At 35.1% G+C, this 16,194-nt stretch overlaps 1 protein-coding gene across 1 annotated transcript; it reads right to left on the bottom strand.

Annotated features, from left to right (window-relative positions):
- Window positions 1–9,605: 9,605 nt before the first annotated feature.
- Window positions 9,606–14,901, bottom strand: LOC128033833 (serine/threonine-protein phosphatase 7 long form homolog). The gene is made up of 5 exons (XM_052622066.1): window positions 14,821–14,901; window positions 10,813–11,079; window positions 10,370–10,662; window positions 10,211–10,292; window positions 9,606–10,127 (listed from the first exon to the last, which is right to left on the bottom strand). Exons 1-5 carry the CDS (start codon window positions 14,899–14,901, stop codon window positions 9,606–9,608), a joined length of 1,245 nt encoding a protein of 414 aa, XP_052478026.1.
- Between the last annotated feature and the right edge of the window lie 1,293 nt (window positions 14,902–16,194).

Here is a 16,194-nt window from a genome sequence, read left to right as displayed (position 1 = left end):
TTAATCATCCTTAGTTCAGCTTCCATAGCCTCTTGCAAACATCTTTCTCTTGCAGCTTCATCATAGCATGAAGGTTCCACCAAGGTTACAGAACATCTTTCATAGATGTTTGCTAGAGTCCTGGTGCCTCGAACAGGTTCATCATCGCCATCTTCAACCACTTCTTCATTTCAGCTTGTTGCATATCAATGTTATTCTGATCTACATCAAGTAAACTTGCCTCAACTCCATCCTATTTCCAACTATTTGCTTCACTAAACTTGACATATCTACTCACTACAACCTTCTTGGTTAGTGGATCAAAGACTTTATATCCCTTTTTTACACTGCTATAGCCAACAAACACCCCTGGCATAGACCTCCTATCCAACTTGGTTCTTTTCTCTAGTGGTACCAATACATAACACAAACAACCAAACACTTTCACATGAGAGACAAATGATTTTTGTCCAAACCAGGCTTCAAAGGGTGTTTTACCCTTGACTGCATTAGTTGGTAACCTATTTAGCAGGTAAACAGCTGTGTTGATAGCTTCAGCCCAAAAAATGTTAGACATTTTAGCCTCAAACAAAAGACACCTGGCCATATCAATGACTGTTCTATTTTTTTCTCTCACAGACACCATTTTACTGTGGTGTATACACAGTAGTTAACTGGTGTTGAATTCCAGCATCATCACATATCTTTTGAAATATTTGAGATACATACTCAGATCCATTGTCAGACCTCAAACATTTCAGTTTTCAGCTAGCTTAAGTTTCAACCAAAGCTTTAAATTTGCAAAAAGAATCATAAACATCTGACTTATGCTTTAAAAATTTTACCCAACAGAACCTAGAGTAATCATCAATGAAAAGTACAAAGTACCTGCTGCCATTTAAGGAGATGGTCTTCATATGTCCACAGATGTCTGTATGAACCAGCTGAAGCTTTCCTTGTGCTCTCCATGCTTTGTTGACAGGAAAGGGTAATCTGGTCTATTTGCCTAGCTGACAGACCTCACACACAACCTCCCTTGGCTCAATTTTAGACATGCCACTGACCAAATTCATCTTCTGCAACATACTAAGAGAGTTGTAGTTTACATGTCCCATCCTCTTATGCCACAAGCCTGCTTCATCAGACTGAGATGCATATGCCCTTTCCTGTAGCTGATTCACATCCACAATGAAGGTTCTGTCTTGCATAGCCACTGTAGTTAACACTTCACCGGCAGCATTTTTGATCAAACAATTCTTGCCTTCAAAAATCAGAGAGTAGCCCTTCTCCAATAACTGGCCAACACTCAGCAAGTTTTGATCAATATCAGGTACGTAGAGAACCTCAGAAATGGTTTTATTACCTGACTTAGTGCTTATCAAAGCCTTGCCTTTGCCTTTTACCTCTAGCAGCTCACCATTGCCAATTCTGACGTTGGACTTGTAAGTGGTGTCAAGCTCCTTAAATATACTCTTCTCAGAAGCCATGTGGTGAGTACATCCACTATCAATTAGCCAAATTTTGCCAACCTTGCTCAAGCTTGCAAAGCATGATGCTGAAAAAACATGCTCTCTTGTATTTCAACATCTTCTGCAGCCTGAGCTTGATTCTGATATTGAGGTTATGCTTTTGACTTGTTTTTACAGACCTTTTTAATGTGGCCAAATTGTTTGCAGCGTCTACATTAAATGTATGGTCTGTACCAGCAGTATTTTTCAAGGTGAGTAGTCTTCTTACAATGAATATAAGGTGGAAACTTCTTCTTGATAGGCTCTTTCTTCTTCTTTTCTATCCAAGGCTTCTTGCCTTTGGTATTCGAGTTTGAACCTGAGCTTTCTTTGCTTCTAGCTTGAAAGGCTCCTTCATAGTGATCTTCCATTCTGTTTGCCCTTCTTTGCTCTTGAGCATAAAGAGCATTTATAAGCTCTGTCAAAGGGATTGTTGACAAGTCCCTTGAATCTTCCAGAGAAGAAATTTTTGCTTCATACTTCTCTGGCAAGGTTGTTATGACCTTCTCAACCACTCTTTGGTCACTAAATTCTTCCCCAAGCAATCTTATATTGTTGACAGTAGCCATAATTCTACCAGCATACTGCTTAATAGTTTCCGAGTCCTTCATTTTCAGGTTCTCAAAGTCCCTTCTCAAGTTGATCAGCTGTTGTTGCCTGGTCTTATCAGACCCTTGAAACTCCTCATTGAGTTTGTCCCAGGCCTACTTTGGTGTGTCACGGGCCATTATCCTCGTGAAAATAATATCAGAAACTCCACTTTGAAGGCATGACATGGCCTTGTACTTCTTGGCACAGTCTTCACTATGCTGCCTAACCAGAGCTATGGTCGGGTTGGCTCTTAGTGGTGGTGGCTCAGTGTCATTGAGAACAACATTCCACAGGTCATGCGCCTGCAGGTATGTCCTCATTTTCACTGCCCAAATGTTGTAATTTTCTCCAGCAAAGACAGGTGGAGGAGGTGGTGTAAAACTCATTTTCACAGCAACCAAAAAACAACCTCTGCTTCTTTTGTTTTAAGCACAACTTGCTTAGTGACAGTGTACAACCAAGGCCCTCAAAGACAACGAGCTCTTGATACCATTTGTTGGATTTTTCAGCAAAGAAAATAAGAGACCGAATGAAGCAAAGAAAAGGAAACTTGAAACTGAAAAAACTCAGCAAAATGTAACTGAAAGTCATTTAAATTTTCATTAAAATTTTGAATATATGTAAGTTACAAAAGGTTTGTACAGTTACCTACTTGTTAACTGCTCCCATTAAAATCATACTAAAAATATAACAACTTGCATACAAAAGAAAGCTGGCATACCAGCTATTACATCAAAGTAAATCAATCAATCTATCCTACTAACTTTGCTATCAAAATATAAAAGATTTGGACAAAGTTACATAGGAACAAATCATCCAAAATAAGTTGCTTCAATCGAACCAGCTCCATTTCTTCACTTCAGAACAGTATAATAGCTTGACATTGCTCAATTTGCTGCTGCTGGTCTTTTGTTGCAATGCAGGCTAAAGTTTAACATTATTTTGGTGTTCGTTGATTGGTTTTTTGGTCGCTTTCGTTTAGTAGACTGCTTCCACATGTACACTACACAATTTGTGCTGACACGATTCTAAGGAGATAATAAAAGAATATTTAATACATAATTATTCCCTTTCAATATCAGATTCTGGTCCACAAATTTGTTTTTTCTTCATAATTTCATAAATATCCATCAGTCAATTGTACATCACATGTCATGCATAAACCAATTGGCAATTAAGACGGTCAGTGAATAAAAATTACTATATATATAAATCTTTGTCTGCTCAATATTTTATACACAGCTGCAATATTCTTCACCTATTAGCAGCCAAATTTAGGTGAAATAGTAATGGTAGGAAATTAGAGAAGTGTGAATACTATAATACATCTCTTTACGTACTACAGCCAAACATTTTGATTCCAAATGATAAAAAAGGTTCATTTTCGGTGTTGAAGCCATGAAACCAAGACCGGTTTAGGGTTAACAGAAGTGGACCTCTAAAGCTATACAAATACTTGAAGAATCAAAACACCACCTCAAAGAGAAAAAGAAGATATATAATTGGAGTTAAACCATGAAAAGAAGAGTGAATTTTACAACCCATTTTGATGTTTTTTTCTCATCGAATACGAATAACGACAATAAATATTACCACTTTCATTAAAAAAAAAAACCTATGCAGACAAATTACAGAAAAGAAATATTTTCTTGGTTGAAATCAATCCACATTTTAACTAATCGAGTAGAACATGAAGTTGATGCGACAGGCAATAGAAAGGACAACATATAAAACTGCTTTTCATTAGTCTTTGCTAAGAGTGGGGTCGTATCTCTGTCGTCACATTCACAGCCGATTCATATCAAACACGTAATTCCAATTGAAAAGGTTGCATCCCTCTTTCATTTTATAGTATGGATTTTTTGTTCTGTTGTGTTGATTATTTTGCCCAGATTACAATAATAATTTAATGTTGGTTCTGCTTCTAAATCAAGTAAATAATTCCCAAAACAAATCATTAACAAATCCAAGTTTCAAAGCACAAATTTATTGCATGAAATGACACAAAGGAAAAAGATAGGAAAAATGATTGTACCTTAGCGATTAATTGATGTTTGTTTTCTTCTCTCTCTGAGATTTAGGTTGGAATCTTGCTTTATACATATATATACAAATAAGTTTGTCTATGATGAATGTTGACACCATTTTTTGAATAAAATGGGGTTAACTTAGATTTTAAAAATAAAAACGAAAATGAGAGTCGCCACCAATCCTTTTTGATGAGGTGTGATCGGATCATCTTGAAAAGTGGTTGTTTTTAATAAACGATTTGATTTTATCAAAACAACGATTTTGGTCTACGAAATTTAGAAAACGGGTCGGAGTCGATTCACATACGAGGAAGGGTTAGCACCTCGATCGCCCAAAATTGGTACCTTAGTTGATTATTTAATGTCTTTATGTCGAAAGTGAAAGTTTGAAAAGATTTAAAATCGATCCTCTTTTATTAATGTTGATTTTAAAATGCCTTAATTAAATCAAAAATGGAAAATGAGTAAAAAATTAATAGAATTATTTAATGAAAATATTTTTTAAAATAAAAATAGAAATAATAAATAAGCAATAAATAAAAAAATAAAAAGGGAAATAATACAAACAAGTCATGGACCGAATTGAAATCAGGCTAAAAATCGGAGTTTAAATTGCAAATAAATAAAACAGATTGCTAGGGGGCTGAAATAAAATGCGCTGAGGACATGGGGGACCGATTGTGCAATATTCCCACCCCTTATGCGCGTCGTTTTGCACAGGACTAAACTGAGACGAGCAGAAAATTCGCAGGACAAAATAAAAAAGAATAAATAAACAAGCAGAAGGATGAAATCAAAACAAATTAATAATGAGGAGGGACCAAGGGCATAAATAGCCCATTTAACAGAAATGCGCGGATCCTTAACGCCACTAGGTCGGGTCAGGGCCAAAACGACGTTGTTTTGGCTTCTGAACCCACACTCCAAAACAGCGTCGTTTCCTTGTTGCTATTTAAACCAATTTTTTTAAAAAAACTTCATTTCTCCTCTTTCATTTTAAAAAAAAAATCAGAAATCTCCCTCCCCCTCTCTCATCATTTCTAGAAACCGGCCACATCTGCCGCCGTAGCGCCACCGTGTCCGGTGGCCGGCGTCGCACGAAGACGCTTCCTTGACCAGTGCTTTGAAGCGCGTTCAAAGGCCGAGTCCTTGAAGCCAGAAATCGGAGAAAAAAGGGGTCCTTAGCCCTCCCCCGTGTTCGGATCCCACGGCGGCGAAGAGACACAGACGGCGGGGCTACCGGTCGGTTCAGGTAACCCCTCTTCTCCCTTTTATCTTATATTTATTAATAGTTTTTTTTTAAAAACGATTTGTAAAAAACAATAATAATAAAATAAAATAAAATAAAATAAACAAATGAATCGACCAGAAAAAAACAAGAACAACAACCTTTTTATTTGATTTCTGATTTTTTTCGTCAAAAGTCCAGAAGAGATAACTATTGTTCATTGTGACTTTTTATAGCCATTTTACAACTTTTTGTTTCTATTTTCTTGTTTTTTTCTGTTGTATGCTTCTGTTGTCTTCTTGTGCTTGCGTGTTTATTGCTCTCTGCAGGTGTCAGAGGCGTGACGATGGCGTACGAGGAGATGGAACGGCGCGCATAGGCAGAGGCGGCGAGGAGTTGGAGCGGCGCGCACTACTGAAGGTGTGCATGCGGCTAGGGTTCTCTCATCCTTTGCTGCTGCTGAAAGTTTTTGTTGTGGGCTAGTTTTTTTCTTTTGGGCCTGTTGGGTTTATTTAATTTTGGGTCTGGTTTTTTTTTTTTTGGTTTGTAAATGAACTGTTAACATTTTGGGTTTTATTTTGTAATTGGACTGTTTTGAGTGTGTTGGGCCCGGGCAGATTTTGGGCTTTACAATGAATTATGAAAACTTTGTAGACCTTCACTTGGGTTTTTTACCCAAATAGTATAAAAAAAAATACTGAAATAGGATGTCAGAAATTTTTTTTACCAAAATAGGTTACTTTTTCATTGGAGCCTATTAGATAGGCGCCAATGAATAAAATAATAATAAATTTTTTTTAATAAAATATAATTTTATACTTTTCCGGGTTAGTATATAACCCGTATAATACATAGTATTGGCGCCTATCTGGGAGGTGCCAATGGTGGTGCCTACTTGGGAGGCGCCAATGGTGGTGCCATTCTGAGAGGCGTCAATGCTGTTATTTTTCCCTATAAATACCGCCAACACAGACATAAATTTTACTCCAAAAACGAAAGAAATAAGAAGGAATGAAGCAGAAGAAAAGAAGGAAGGAAAAGAAGAAAAAAATTAGGTATTTTGGTTTTTCTTTTTAAATAGAATGTAGAGTATTGTTAGTAATTTTATTATTTGAAAGTTATTTTGTCATGTTATTAATTTTGTTAGCTTCTGAATGAAAAATTTTGCATTAAAATTATTATGTAATTTGTTTACATTTTGAAACTGTTTTAAGAAATTTGAAATTCTTTTTCTGATCTAGTATTGAAAATGGAGAATCAGTTTTTTGTATGCGTTTATTTCGATTGAGAAATTTTGACAACAACTGTGAGATGTATATTTGAATGTCGCAAACAAGTAGCAATGAGATTTGATAGAAATATCTCGTTTGATGATATGAAGGAAAAAATTAGTGAAAAAATTTATAGACGTTGTGGGAGAAGGATAACAAAAGTTTTCTACAAGTTTCCAGTTTCAACAGATCCAATAAAATTTACCGAAATGGAACTTGTAGACGATGAAGACGTGGAGACAATGGTCGCTCTTTATTGTAGGACTGCGAGTAACAAAAATGCACCGATTTAGTTATTTGCTGAGTTAGCCAGTGTGGAGGCAACTGAAGATCCCACTCCATTAGGTGAAGAAGATGGAGTTGAAGCACCGTGTATGGTGGTTCCGGTATCGTATGTTGATAGTCAATCACCTATACATGGGATAAATATTGATCTTAATCTTTGCGGTAGACCGATGTGGTTGGTGATGATGTATACTATAGTAATGATCCTGTTGATTACGAAGTGGATAGTGAGAGTGATCCCGACGCAGACGAGGTCCCGGATGATATTGACGACGAATGCGTGAATGAGGATGGAAACTTTAATGCGTCTTCAGTCGGAAGCCAGATTCATCGTATTGTGATACACAATAATCTTGGGGCACACATGTCTCGGATAGACCCGATGCAAAGAGCGGTGAGTTTTGAGTACTGAAATACCACATGCTTACCGAATGGGCGTATATTCTGATCCAGATGAGTTACGTGTGGGCCAGAGATTTGAAAGTAAGGAAGAATACATGTTTGCGATTAAGCGGTATAGCATGAATATATCAGTAGATTACAAAGTCATCGAGTCTAAACCAACATTATATATTGGAGAGTGTTAGAGGTCGGTAGAAGGCTGCAATTGGCGCATACGAGCTGCATTCATGCAGAAGTCGCAGATGTGGGAGATACGAAAATTTGTTGGGCCCCACACATGCACTTCAACACGTATGACAGAAGATCATCGAAAACTTGACTCCAAAACTATCTGTACATGTATCATGCCAATGGTGAAAGACATGCCGACCATTAAAGTTTCAGTACTGATTGCTGAAATACAAGCACGATTCCAGTATCGAGTATCATACCAGAAGGAATGGATAGCTAAACAGATGGCAATGGACCAATTGTACGGAGATTTCGATGTATCGTACAATGAATTACAGGGATGGATAGCCGCCATGAGGGAACACGTACCGGGGACTCTAATTGAGTTGCAGACACGATCTTATTACGGGCCAAATGACCAACTACAATCGAGAAAAAGAATTTTCCATCGGATGTTCTGGACTTTTGATCAATGTGTGCGCACATTTCCCCACTGCAAACCATTTGTGCAAGTAGATGGAACCTGGCTATATGGAAAATACACACAGATCTTACTTCTTGCAGTTGCTCAAGACGGCAACAGGAACGTACTCCCAATAGCATTTGCCATCGTCGATAAGGAGAACATGGAATCGTGGGAGTTCTTTCTTACCAACTTGCGGAGGTATGTAATTAGCAATGATAATATTTGCATCATTTCCGATAGATGGAAATGATTAATTACAGCTATTAGGCGTTCTGGTGTACCGTGGAGATCTGTTTACTGGATCCGGCACATCGCGGCTAACTTTCAGCGAGATTATAAGAATGCAGACTGGAAGAGACAAGTTGTGAGAATTGGTAAAGAATTACCTCATCTTTTAAATATAAGTTTTAATGTTTTAGAGCAATACTGTAACTTAAATTTTTTTAATACATATGCAGCGTACGAGCTAGAGCCACACATTTTTCGCCAAAGAATGGCCCGACTTGAGAGTGACATGGAGGGTCAAACCAACACATCTTTCCGGCAGTGGCTGGGTACCATGGAGCCGTGGCAATGGGCTCAATGTTTTGACGAGGGCTTTCGTTATGGTCAAATGACTATAAACTTAGTGGATAGGATCAACGCTGTGTTATTAAAAACACGACATCTTCTAATTTCATCTGTCTTCTAGGCAACATTCTACAGGTTGGCTACCTTGATGCCAAGAATGGGTCAGCAGCAAGTGAACCAGATGGAGGTGGGACATGTCTTTGTCGAAGGCATTAGGGATGCAATAGTTGTAAACCGTCAAATGGTGAGGTCGATGACAGTAGAAATATATTCACGACATAATGAAACATTTCGAGTTACAGAGACCATCGGTTGTCGACCCAGTATACCATCTAGGTCCTACGGAGTTGATCTCCGAAATAGACAGTGCGATTGTAGGAGGTTTCAAACACTTCATTTTCCATGTGCACACGCCGTGGCAGCTTGTGCTAAAGTTGGGCTCAATGTAGAACAATTTATCGATGAAGTGTACACCTATCTACTTTGAAGGTACCTCCGACGACCTTCGAGCTAGTCCCAGACATAAGGTTGCGTAAAAACCTGAAAGGTCGTCCGCAATCATCCAGAATCCATAACGAAATGGACATTAGAGAGAAATCTGATGGGAATTTGTGTGGCCTATGCAGATTACCCGGTCATAATCGGAGTAAATGCCCTCTCCGAAACTACCATGTTGGACAATCGTCTCAATCGGGTAGAAATTAATATGTACTTCATTACATAAATATGGTTTGAATCACAAAATTGTCTACAATTTGTTACAGTTATGGAGACATTTTTAAACCATTATAATTTTATTTAGATAAGAACTATCATTACATAAATATGAGGTTGTTTATTACAAAAGCCCCTAAAATTAATGGTTTGATGGTGTGGTTCTAGGGGTATATTTTTGTGGAGCTCGACGCTCACGTTGTGGGCGATTACGATTATCAACATTCTCCTCGACAGTATGTTGAGGTGTGTGAAACATAGATGAATAATCATATGTCTCAAATGCCATCGATGAACTTGATCCGGGAGGAGAGGAGTACGACAGTGGATATTGGCCGGAAGGAGCGGAGTACTGAGGTGGATACGAGGCCACGAAATAGTCATCGCCCCCTAATTCTGGATGATAAGAACTATCCCTAGAATGTAGTTCAGGTGCAGGTCCGCTCGGCTCGCTCGCTCGCTCGGTGCATGATGCAGATCTCGAAGGGGTTGCGTAATTCGTGTCGTATACGGAGGGACTACAATCGACCGCCCACCAAACAGAAATGGTTTCCCTGTCTCACAGTACCACTGTATATACTCTAACGAGGGCTGCAAATCCGGAGCACGATCCATCTGAGGTACCCTCCCGAACCGGTTGTTCCATATCGTAATGTATTCTTCGTGCACTTCTTCCCAATTATCTCCATACCTCCCCTTCTTGCTCATCCCATGGATCTCCCCTAATTGTACTGGTAGTGTCGGGATATACTGTATGCAACCGAACTGCCGGAGTACTCGATTGCCATGATACCACTCCACTACGTTAAAATTGATAATGGGTGCGCTAATGCACCATAGGTTTGAGTGGACGTGGGCAGATGATGGGATAACTGCCATAATTTCTGGAGCAGAATATGACATCCAAATGAACTGCATAGTTAATAACGTTGTTATATTAACGCGGGTCGAGTGAGATAAAATAATAAAATTAAGTTTATATTCGAAAAATTTACCCCCTCTCCAGCATGATTCTCAATCATTAGACGATATATCGGAACCGTCTGTGACTTTTCGATACCCGGATTACTACTCCACCTATGAAAACAAAAATGTTAGAATAATATAATATAGAAAAAGTCAACTAATTATTATAATGAGTAAAAATTCATCACCTATTAACGAGTGGAAATACATATGATTGATGACTAATGGGTGCCAAGAATGGCATCCGGTAAAGTGCCCACGACTGCAGCAGTATGAGGCATCCGCCCATGTCAACCGCAGAAGGAGCTGTTGTCCGACAAAGTTCGCGATACAACATGGCTAAAACTGCGGACCCCCAACTGTATGAACGAGTGTTATGCAAATTGGATAATAAGGGTAAGTACATCAAGTGGACCTTACTGCCGTTTGCATTCGGCATGAGTACACCCCCTATAAGGTGCATAATGTAAGCTCGAACAACCTGCATCACGTTCCATTCATTAGCAGTACTTGGCAAATGCTCAAAATTGGCATGTAGCCATGAAAATCTCCAACTGGTAAATTTCCCCTAACTTGGCGAGCGTCCAAGTAGTTCATTGCAAAGGGTAGCCAGCCTAGAGATTGAACTTACGCCCGTGACCGCATTCTCGTCTATGGGAAGCCCGAGCTGTACTGCAACATCCTCTATAGTGACGGTACACTCTCTGCACGGCAGATGAAATGTGTGGGTCTCCGGACGCCATCGCTCGACTAAAGCGTAAATCAAGTCGTATCGTAGATCAAAAGTCCGAATCAATGCCGCTGATCCGAACCCGGCTAACTCTAAGTATGGTATTAGGCGTTCATCTGGCTGAAACCCTACACTATTAACACGGCCCCTCAATGCGCTGTACGGACCCTGACATTATTAAATTAGCAAAATAGTTAATACAATATAATTTAATTCAACAAATAACATGAATATCAAAAATAAATTTTATTACCATCTCATTAATAGTATTTGATATGTGATTATTATTATTAATTAGAGAACCCATTTCCTACAAATTTGCAATAAAAAAATGAATTGATTAATTTGTTTCAAAAATCAATAATTGTTGTTAAATAAATACAAAATCAAATAAAATTTAATTATATAAAAGTTACATTATATAAAAATTAAATGAGTTAACAACAACTATATGATTAAAAAAGTCATTATAATTAAACTTTTAATAAAATGATTTTTAATTTTTTATAATTAAACTTTTAATGAAATGATTTTAATTTTTTTATAAACTTTATATGTTAAACTCACCAAATACTAAACTAAACACAACAACTTATAGCTTAATCCTAAATTACTAATAAATTAAATTTTAAATAATTACAAACACAAAATATTGTGAATTTTTCCCAAATTACTAACAAATTAATTATAAAATAATTACAATATTCATACAAAAATTACAATATTACAATATATCCCCACATTACAATATTCATACAAAATTACAAAATTACAATATTCATACAAAAAATTGCAATATTCATACAAAATTATAATATTACAATATTCATACAAAAAATATAATATTCATACAAAATTACAAAATTACAATATTCATACAAAAAATTGCAATATTCATACAAAACTATAATATTACAATATTCATACAAAAATTTATAATATTCATAAAAATTACAATATTCATACAAAAATTACTAATCCAAAACTATAAATACAAATTTAATTATAAAATAATTACAATATTCATACAACATTACAATATTCATAAAAAATTATAATATTCATACAAAAATTTAAAATATTCATACAAAATTCTAATCTAAACTATAAACACTAAATATAGATAATTAATAACAAAAAATTCACAATATTTTCTAAAATATATCCTAAAAATTCACAAACTATAAACTTTTAAATTATAAACAAAATTATTTATTAAAAAATACATTACCTTTTTTTTCTTTCTTCTTCTTCTTCTCCTTCTCTTATTCTCCTTTCTCTTTTTTTTTTCTCTACCGTGTGGAGTTTGGGACCATTTGCTATTACTTATAGCCAAAATAAAAGGTTTATAAAGGGACAATTCAATGGCAGCAGCAGTAGCAGCATGCAGGGGGGGCAGAGGCACCATTGGCGCCTCTCCATCAGGCTCCTTCATTGGCGCCTACTTGACAGGCGCCTACTTGACAGGCGCCACCCGACCCGACCCGACCCGACCATATTTTGACCTGTATTTTTTAAAAAAAATATTAAAAAAATATAAAATTATATTTTATTAAAAAAATTTTTATTATTATTTTATTCATTAGCGCCTATCTAATAGGCTCCAATGAAAAAGTAACCTATTTTGGTAAAATTTTTTTCTGACATCCTATTTCAGTATTTTTTTTCTATACTATTTGGGTAAAAAAACCCCCTTCACTTCCAGGCTTTTTTATTTAAATAATACAAAAAAAAAAGATAAAATTAATAACTAAAATAATATGCACATTAAATTGTTTATCAAAATAGTATAATTTTATTGAAGTGTAATGATTTAAAGTATTTAGGGACTGACTGCTGAAAGAAAATGCAAGAGTGTCCCGGTGTGGCGGCACCAAATCTTAAATATAGCTAATTGCCTTGTAAGCCCTTCTTATTTATTATTTTATTTTTATTCTCCTTTAACTCACTATATTGTGTGTAAACAAACCATTAACCTATTTTTGTAGTTAAATAAGCTCATAAGTTAAAGACTTGTTTAAACCATATCATTTTGATAAATAAATTCAATTATTAATTTTAATTTTATATTATTTAGATAATAAAAAAGCCTCACTTCCACCTATTCTTTTATATATAAAAAAAAGTTAATATTTGATGCATGGGGATGAACCATATTAATGAATAAAATAATAAAATATTTAAAAGTTTATAAATAGATAAAGTAAACCTTCCAAGTTACAATAGGAATGGGAATGGGAATGGGAATGGGAATGGGAAGATGGATACTAACACTGATAATGACAGCCCACAAAAGTTGAAAAAAATAAACCCTAGGTAAAATAACGATGATATACATGGGTATTTTGGTAATAATTTGGGATGTTTTTTCCTTAAGTCAAAACCTACTATTTTTAAACAATATCTTCTTTGTCAGCCTCGAAACTGACTTTTATTAAATAATGAAAATTTATATTTATATTATATTTGGTTTGATAAAAGAATTATTTTTAATGTATATTTTAAGTATATCAGTTAATTTAATTGGTAATATTAAATTACTTTTATGATTTATTTTAGTACAAAGAGAATTTTAGATTATTTTAAAAGAATATATTTTATAAGAGTTTTACTTAATTTTTAAGTTAAAATTATATTAATTATTTTTTATATTTCATTATTGTAATATAATAAATAAGTAATTTTCTTATATTATTGCACTTTAACCAAATGAAACATTAATATATTAATTGTAAACTTGATTAAATTGGAATTCACGGTTTGGGTTGAATACTCATTTCTTAAAAAATAATATTTGCTCTATCCTACCATAATAGATCCTAGAATTGGGATTTGCCATTTGGATTTTTTGTCATCATGTTGCTACATTTTCCTCCTAAATTATAGTTTAATTGTATTTTTTTACATTAAAAAGGATAAAATCATAACTAAATTCGACCATCATTTGATGAACCAGTATCATCTCCACATAGCAAGTATTTAAAGTCTTGAAAATTGAGCCCACCACAGCTGCTTTGAAGAAAATGTTCAAGCACCCCAAGACGGTCAACGTAATAGGTGAGGCCGTATCTACACTATACCGACAGAAGCACGACTTCGAGGGTCTCTAACTTTGTAACCGTAGAGTATCACGCAAGATACGACGGCATTCAAAAACGGCCACTCCCGGTCTATAAGAAAATTGATCTTTACACTCTTCATATGCTTAATATACATTATGTTGTATTGAACTATTTTGATGCTATTGGTTGGAGTTCATTTGCAAATATTTCATGTATTGCTTATTATGAACTAGTCTATGAGTTCTATGCAACATTTAGCTTTAATATTAATGCATTATAACTGTTGAAACTCGGATATTATGCATTTTTGATTACTTGGTAGAGATTTTAGGATGTTGATTTTAGATTTTAACCTTGCCATGGGTTTCACTAACCCTGACGATGTTCAAACTGATTCATACCATACTACTTTATTGGATATACCATGTAATTTCGATGCTAATGATGCTTATTCTGCTTTAAATCAATCTAGGAATCATCATTACAATCCTAAAATCTCTAAGGATTTGTCAGTGCATGAACCATCTTTAAGATATATTCATCAGTTTTTAGCTTTTAGTTATTAATGCCAAAATGATTCATCATATGTTTTAACCAAAACAAAGTTATTCTTCTTGTGGTGTATGCATTCTGGATATAAGCTTAATTTAGGATATTGGTTTGCACTAAATTTTCATGATGTTTTACACTTTAATCTACCTCTCATACTTGGGCCTTATATTACAAATTTAATCTTCCAACTTTTTCCTTCTGAAGTCGATTTTTTCTCCTTTACATGTGCTCGCAGTAATAGGTTCTTTCACCAACGTCATAATTTCGCTACAAGGGAGCCAGAGAAGCAGCCTACTTCATCTGTAGAGCAACGTTTAAGCTGCATCGAAGCTCGCCTTGAAACAACGGAAACCCAAGTCTCCACGATTATCGCCATCTTGCAAAGTAGTCACTCCCAACGCCGACCACTATGTTAGATATACATGAGGGGTATACTTGACATTTCTCTCTACTTACTTTAATTATTATATAATATGCTTGAGGACAAGCATAGGTTAAGTAGGGGTGTAAGTATGTGTAAGTATGCATGATTGTTTCTCTTTCGCATGAGTTAATTCTTATGATGGGATTATTTTTTAATTTATTTGACATTGAGCCTCTAATTCCAATGCTTAGTTAATTTAGAAAGTTGGGTGGTTCTTGAATTAAAGTGTTCATTATCTAGTTTAACCGACGTGTGTGTTAAAAATTAAAATATTGTAATTAGATTGTTTCATGAAAATTGGTTGTTTATAAATTTGCTTAGTAAGAATATCATTCTTAATGGTTTAATTTTAAATGTATTTTCTTTCTTTTAAAAAAATAAAAAATATAACAATAAAATACTTCGTTGATGGCTTAAATTATGAGTGGAGATTTCAGGAATGTGACCGAATTTAGTAATCGAGATGAGGTACTTGGGTTGTCATCTCATTTCGCGTAAAAAGGTTTGAGTGACGAACCAGAAACTTGCAAACACTTTGCTAATCGAGCCGCCATGAGTAAGGAAAAATGGTCCATTTGGAGACGTGTCAAATTGAGTAACCAAGGTAAGGTGCTTAGGTTGTCATCTCACTTCGCGTAATAATTTGGCTATGTCCCAAATTTACTGTATAATTATTTGAGAATAAATACCTTGCAAATTTTGGTTCAAATGCAATTTAGTGAAGCAATTGAATTTACATGTTTGAATTTTAATGACTCTTATTGATTAAACTATGTATTTGAAAACTTATTCATTTTTTGCCTAAATTATTTATATTAATCATGGTTGCGGAAGAGAGGCTTGATTTTCGATAAATTATTGGATAGTTTCTAATGTAGAAATATACAATATGCTTGAGGACAAACATAAGCTAAGTAGGGGGATTTGATAACATGTTTATTTTGCATATTTTACGTGTTCAAATCAATTAATTCTTGAAATAAGTCTTGCTAAATTGGTGATTTTATGTTTAATTTTTGTCAGGAACGAAATCCAGATGCTTTAATTCAAAGACAAGCAGGAAAGGATTAAATTGGAGCATAAGCAATAAAATCTAATATTTTATTTCATGTAATTAGTGGGTAGGTGGGTTAGCCTAATTTTAGTATATGGTTTGTGTATAAATAGGGTGTATGGTAGCCTTTGAAAGACACACCTTTAATACTTGGAAATTGAATAGTTGATTTCTTTTTTTTTTCTTTCATG

Source organism: Gossypium raimondii, chromosome 10, assembly GCF_025698545.1.
Source record: "Gossypium raimondii isolate GPD5lz chromosome 10, ASM2569854v1, whole genome shotgun sequence".
Lineage (NCBI taxonomy): Eukaryota > Viridiplantae > Streptophyta > Magnoliopsida > Malvales > Malvaceae > Gossypium > Gossypium raimondii.
Note: the sequence above shows the minus strand (reverse complement) of the source record. Positions and strands in the feature narration are given on the sequence as shown.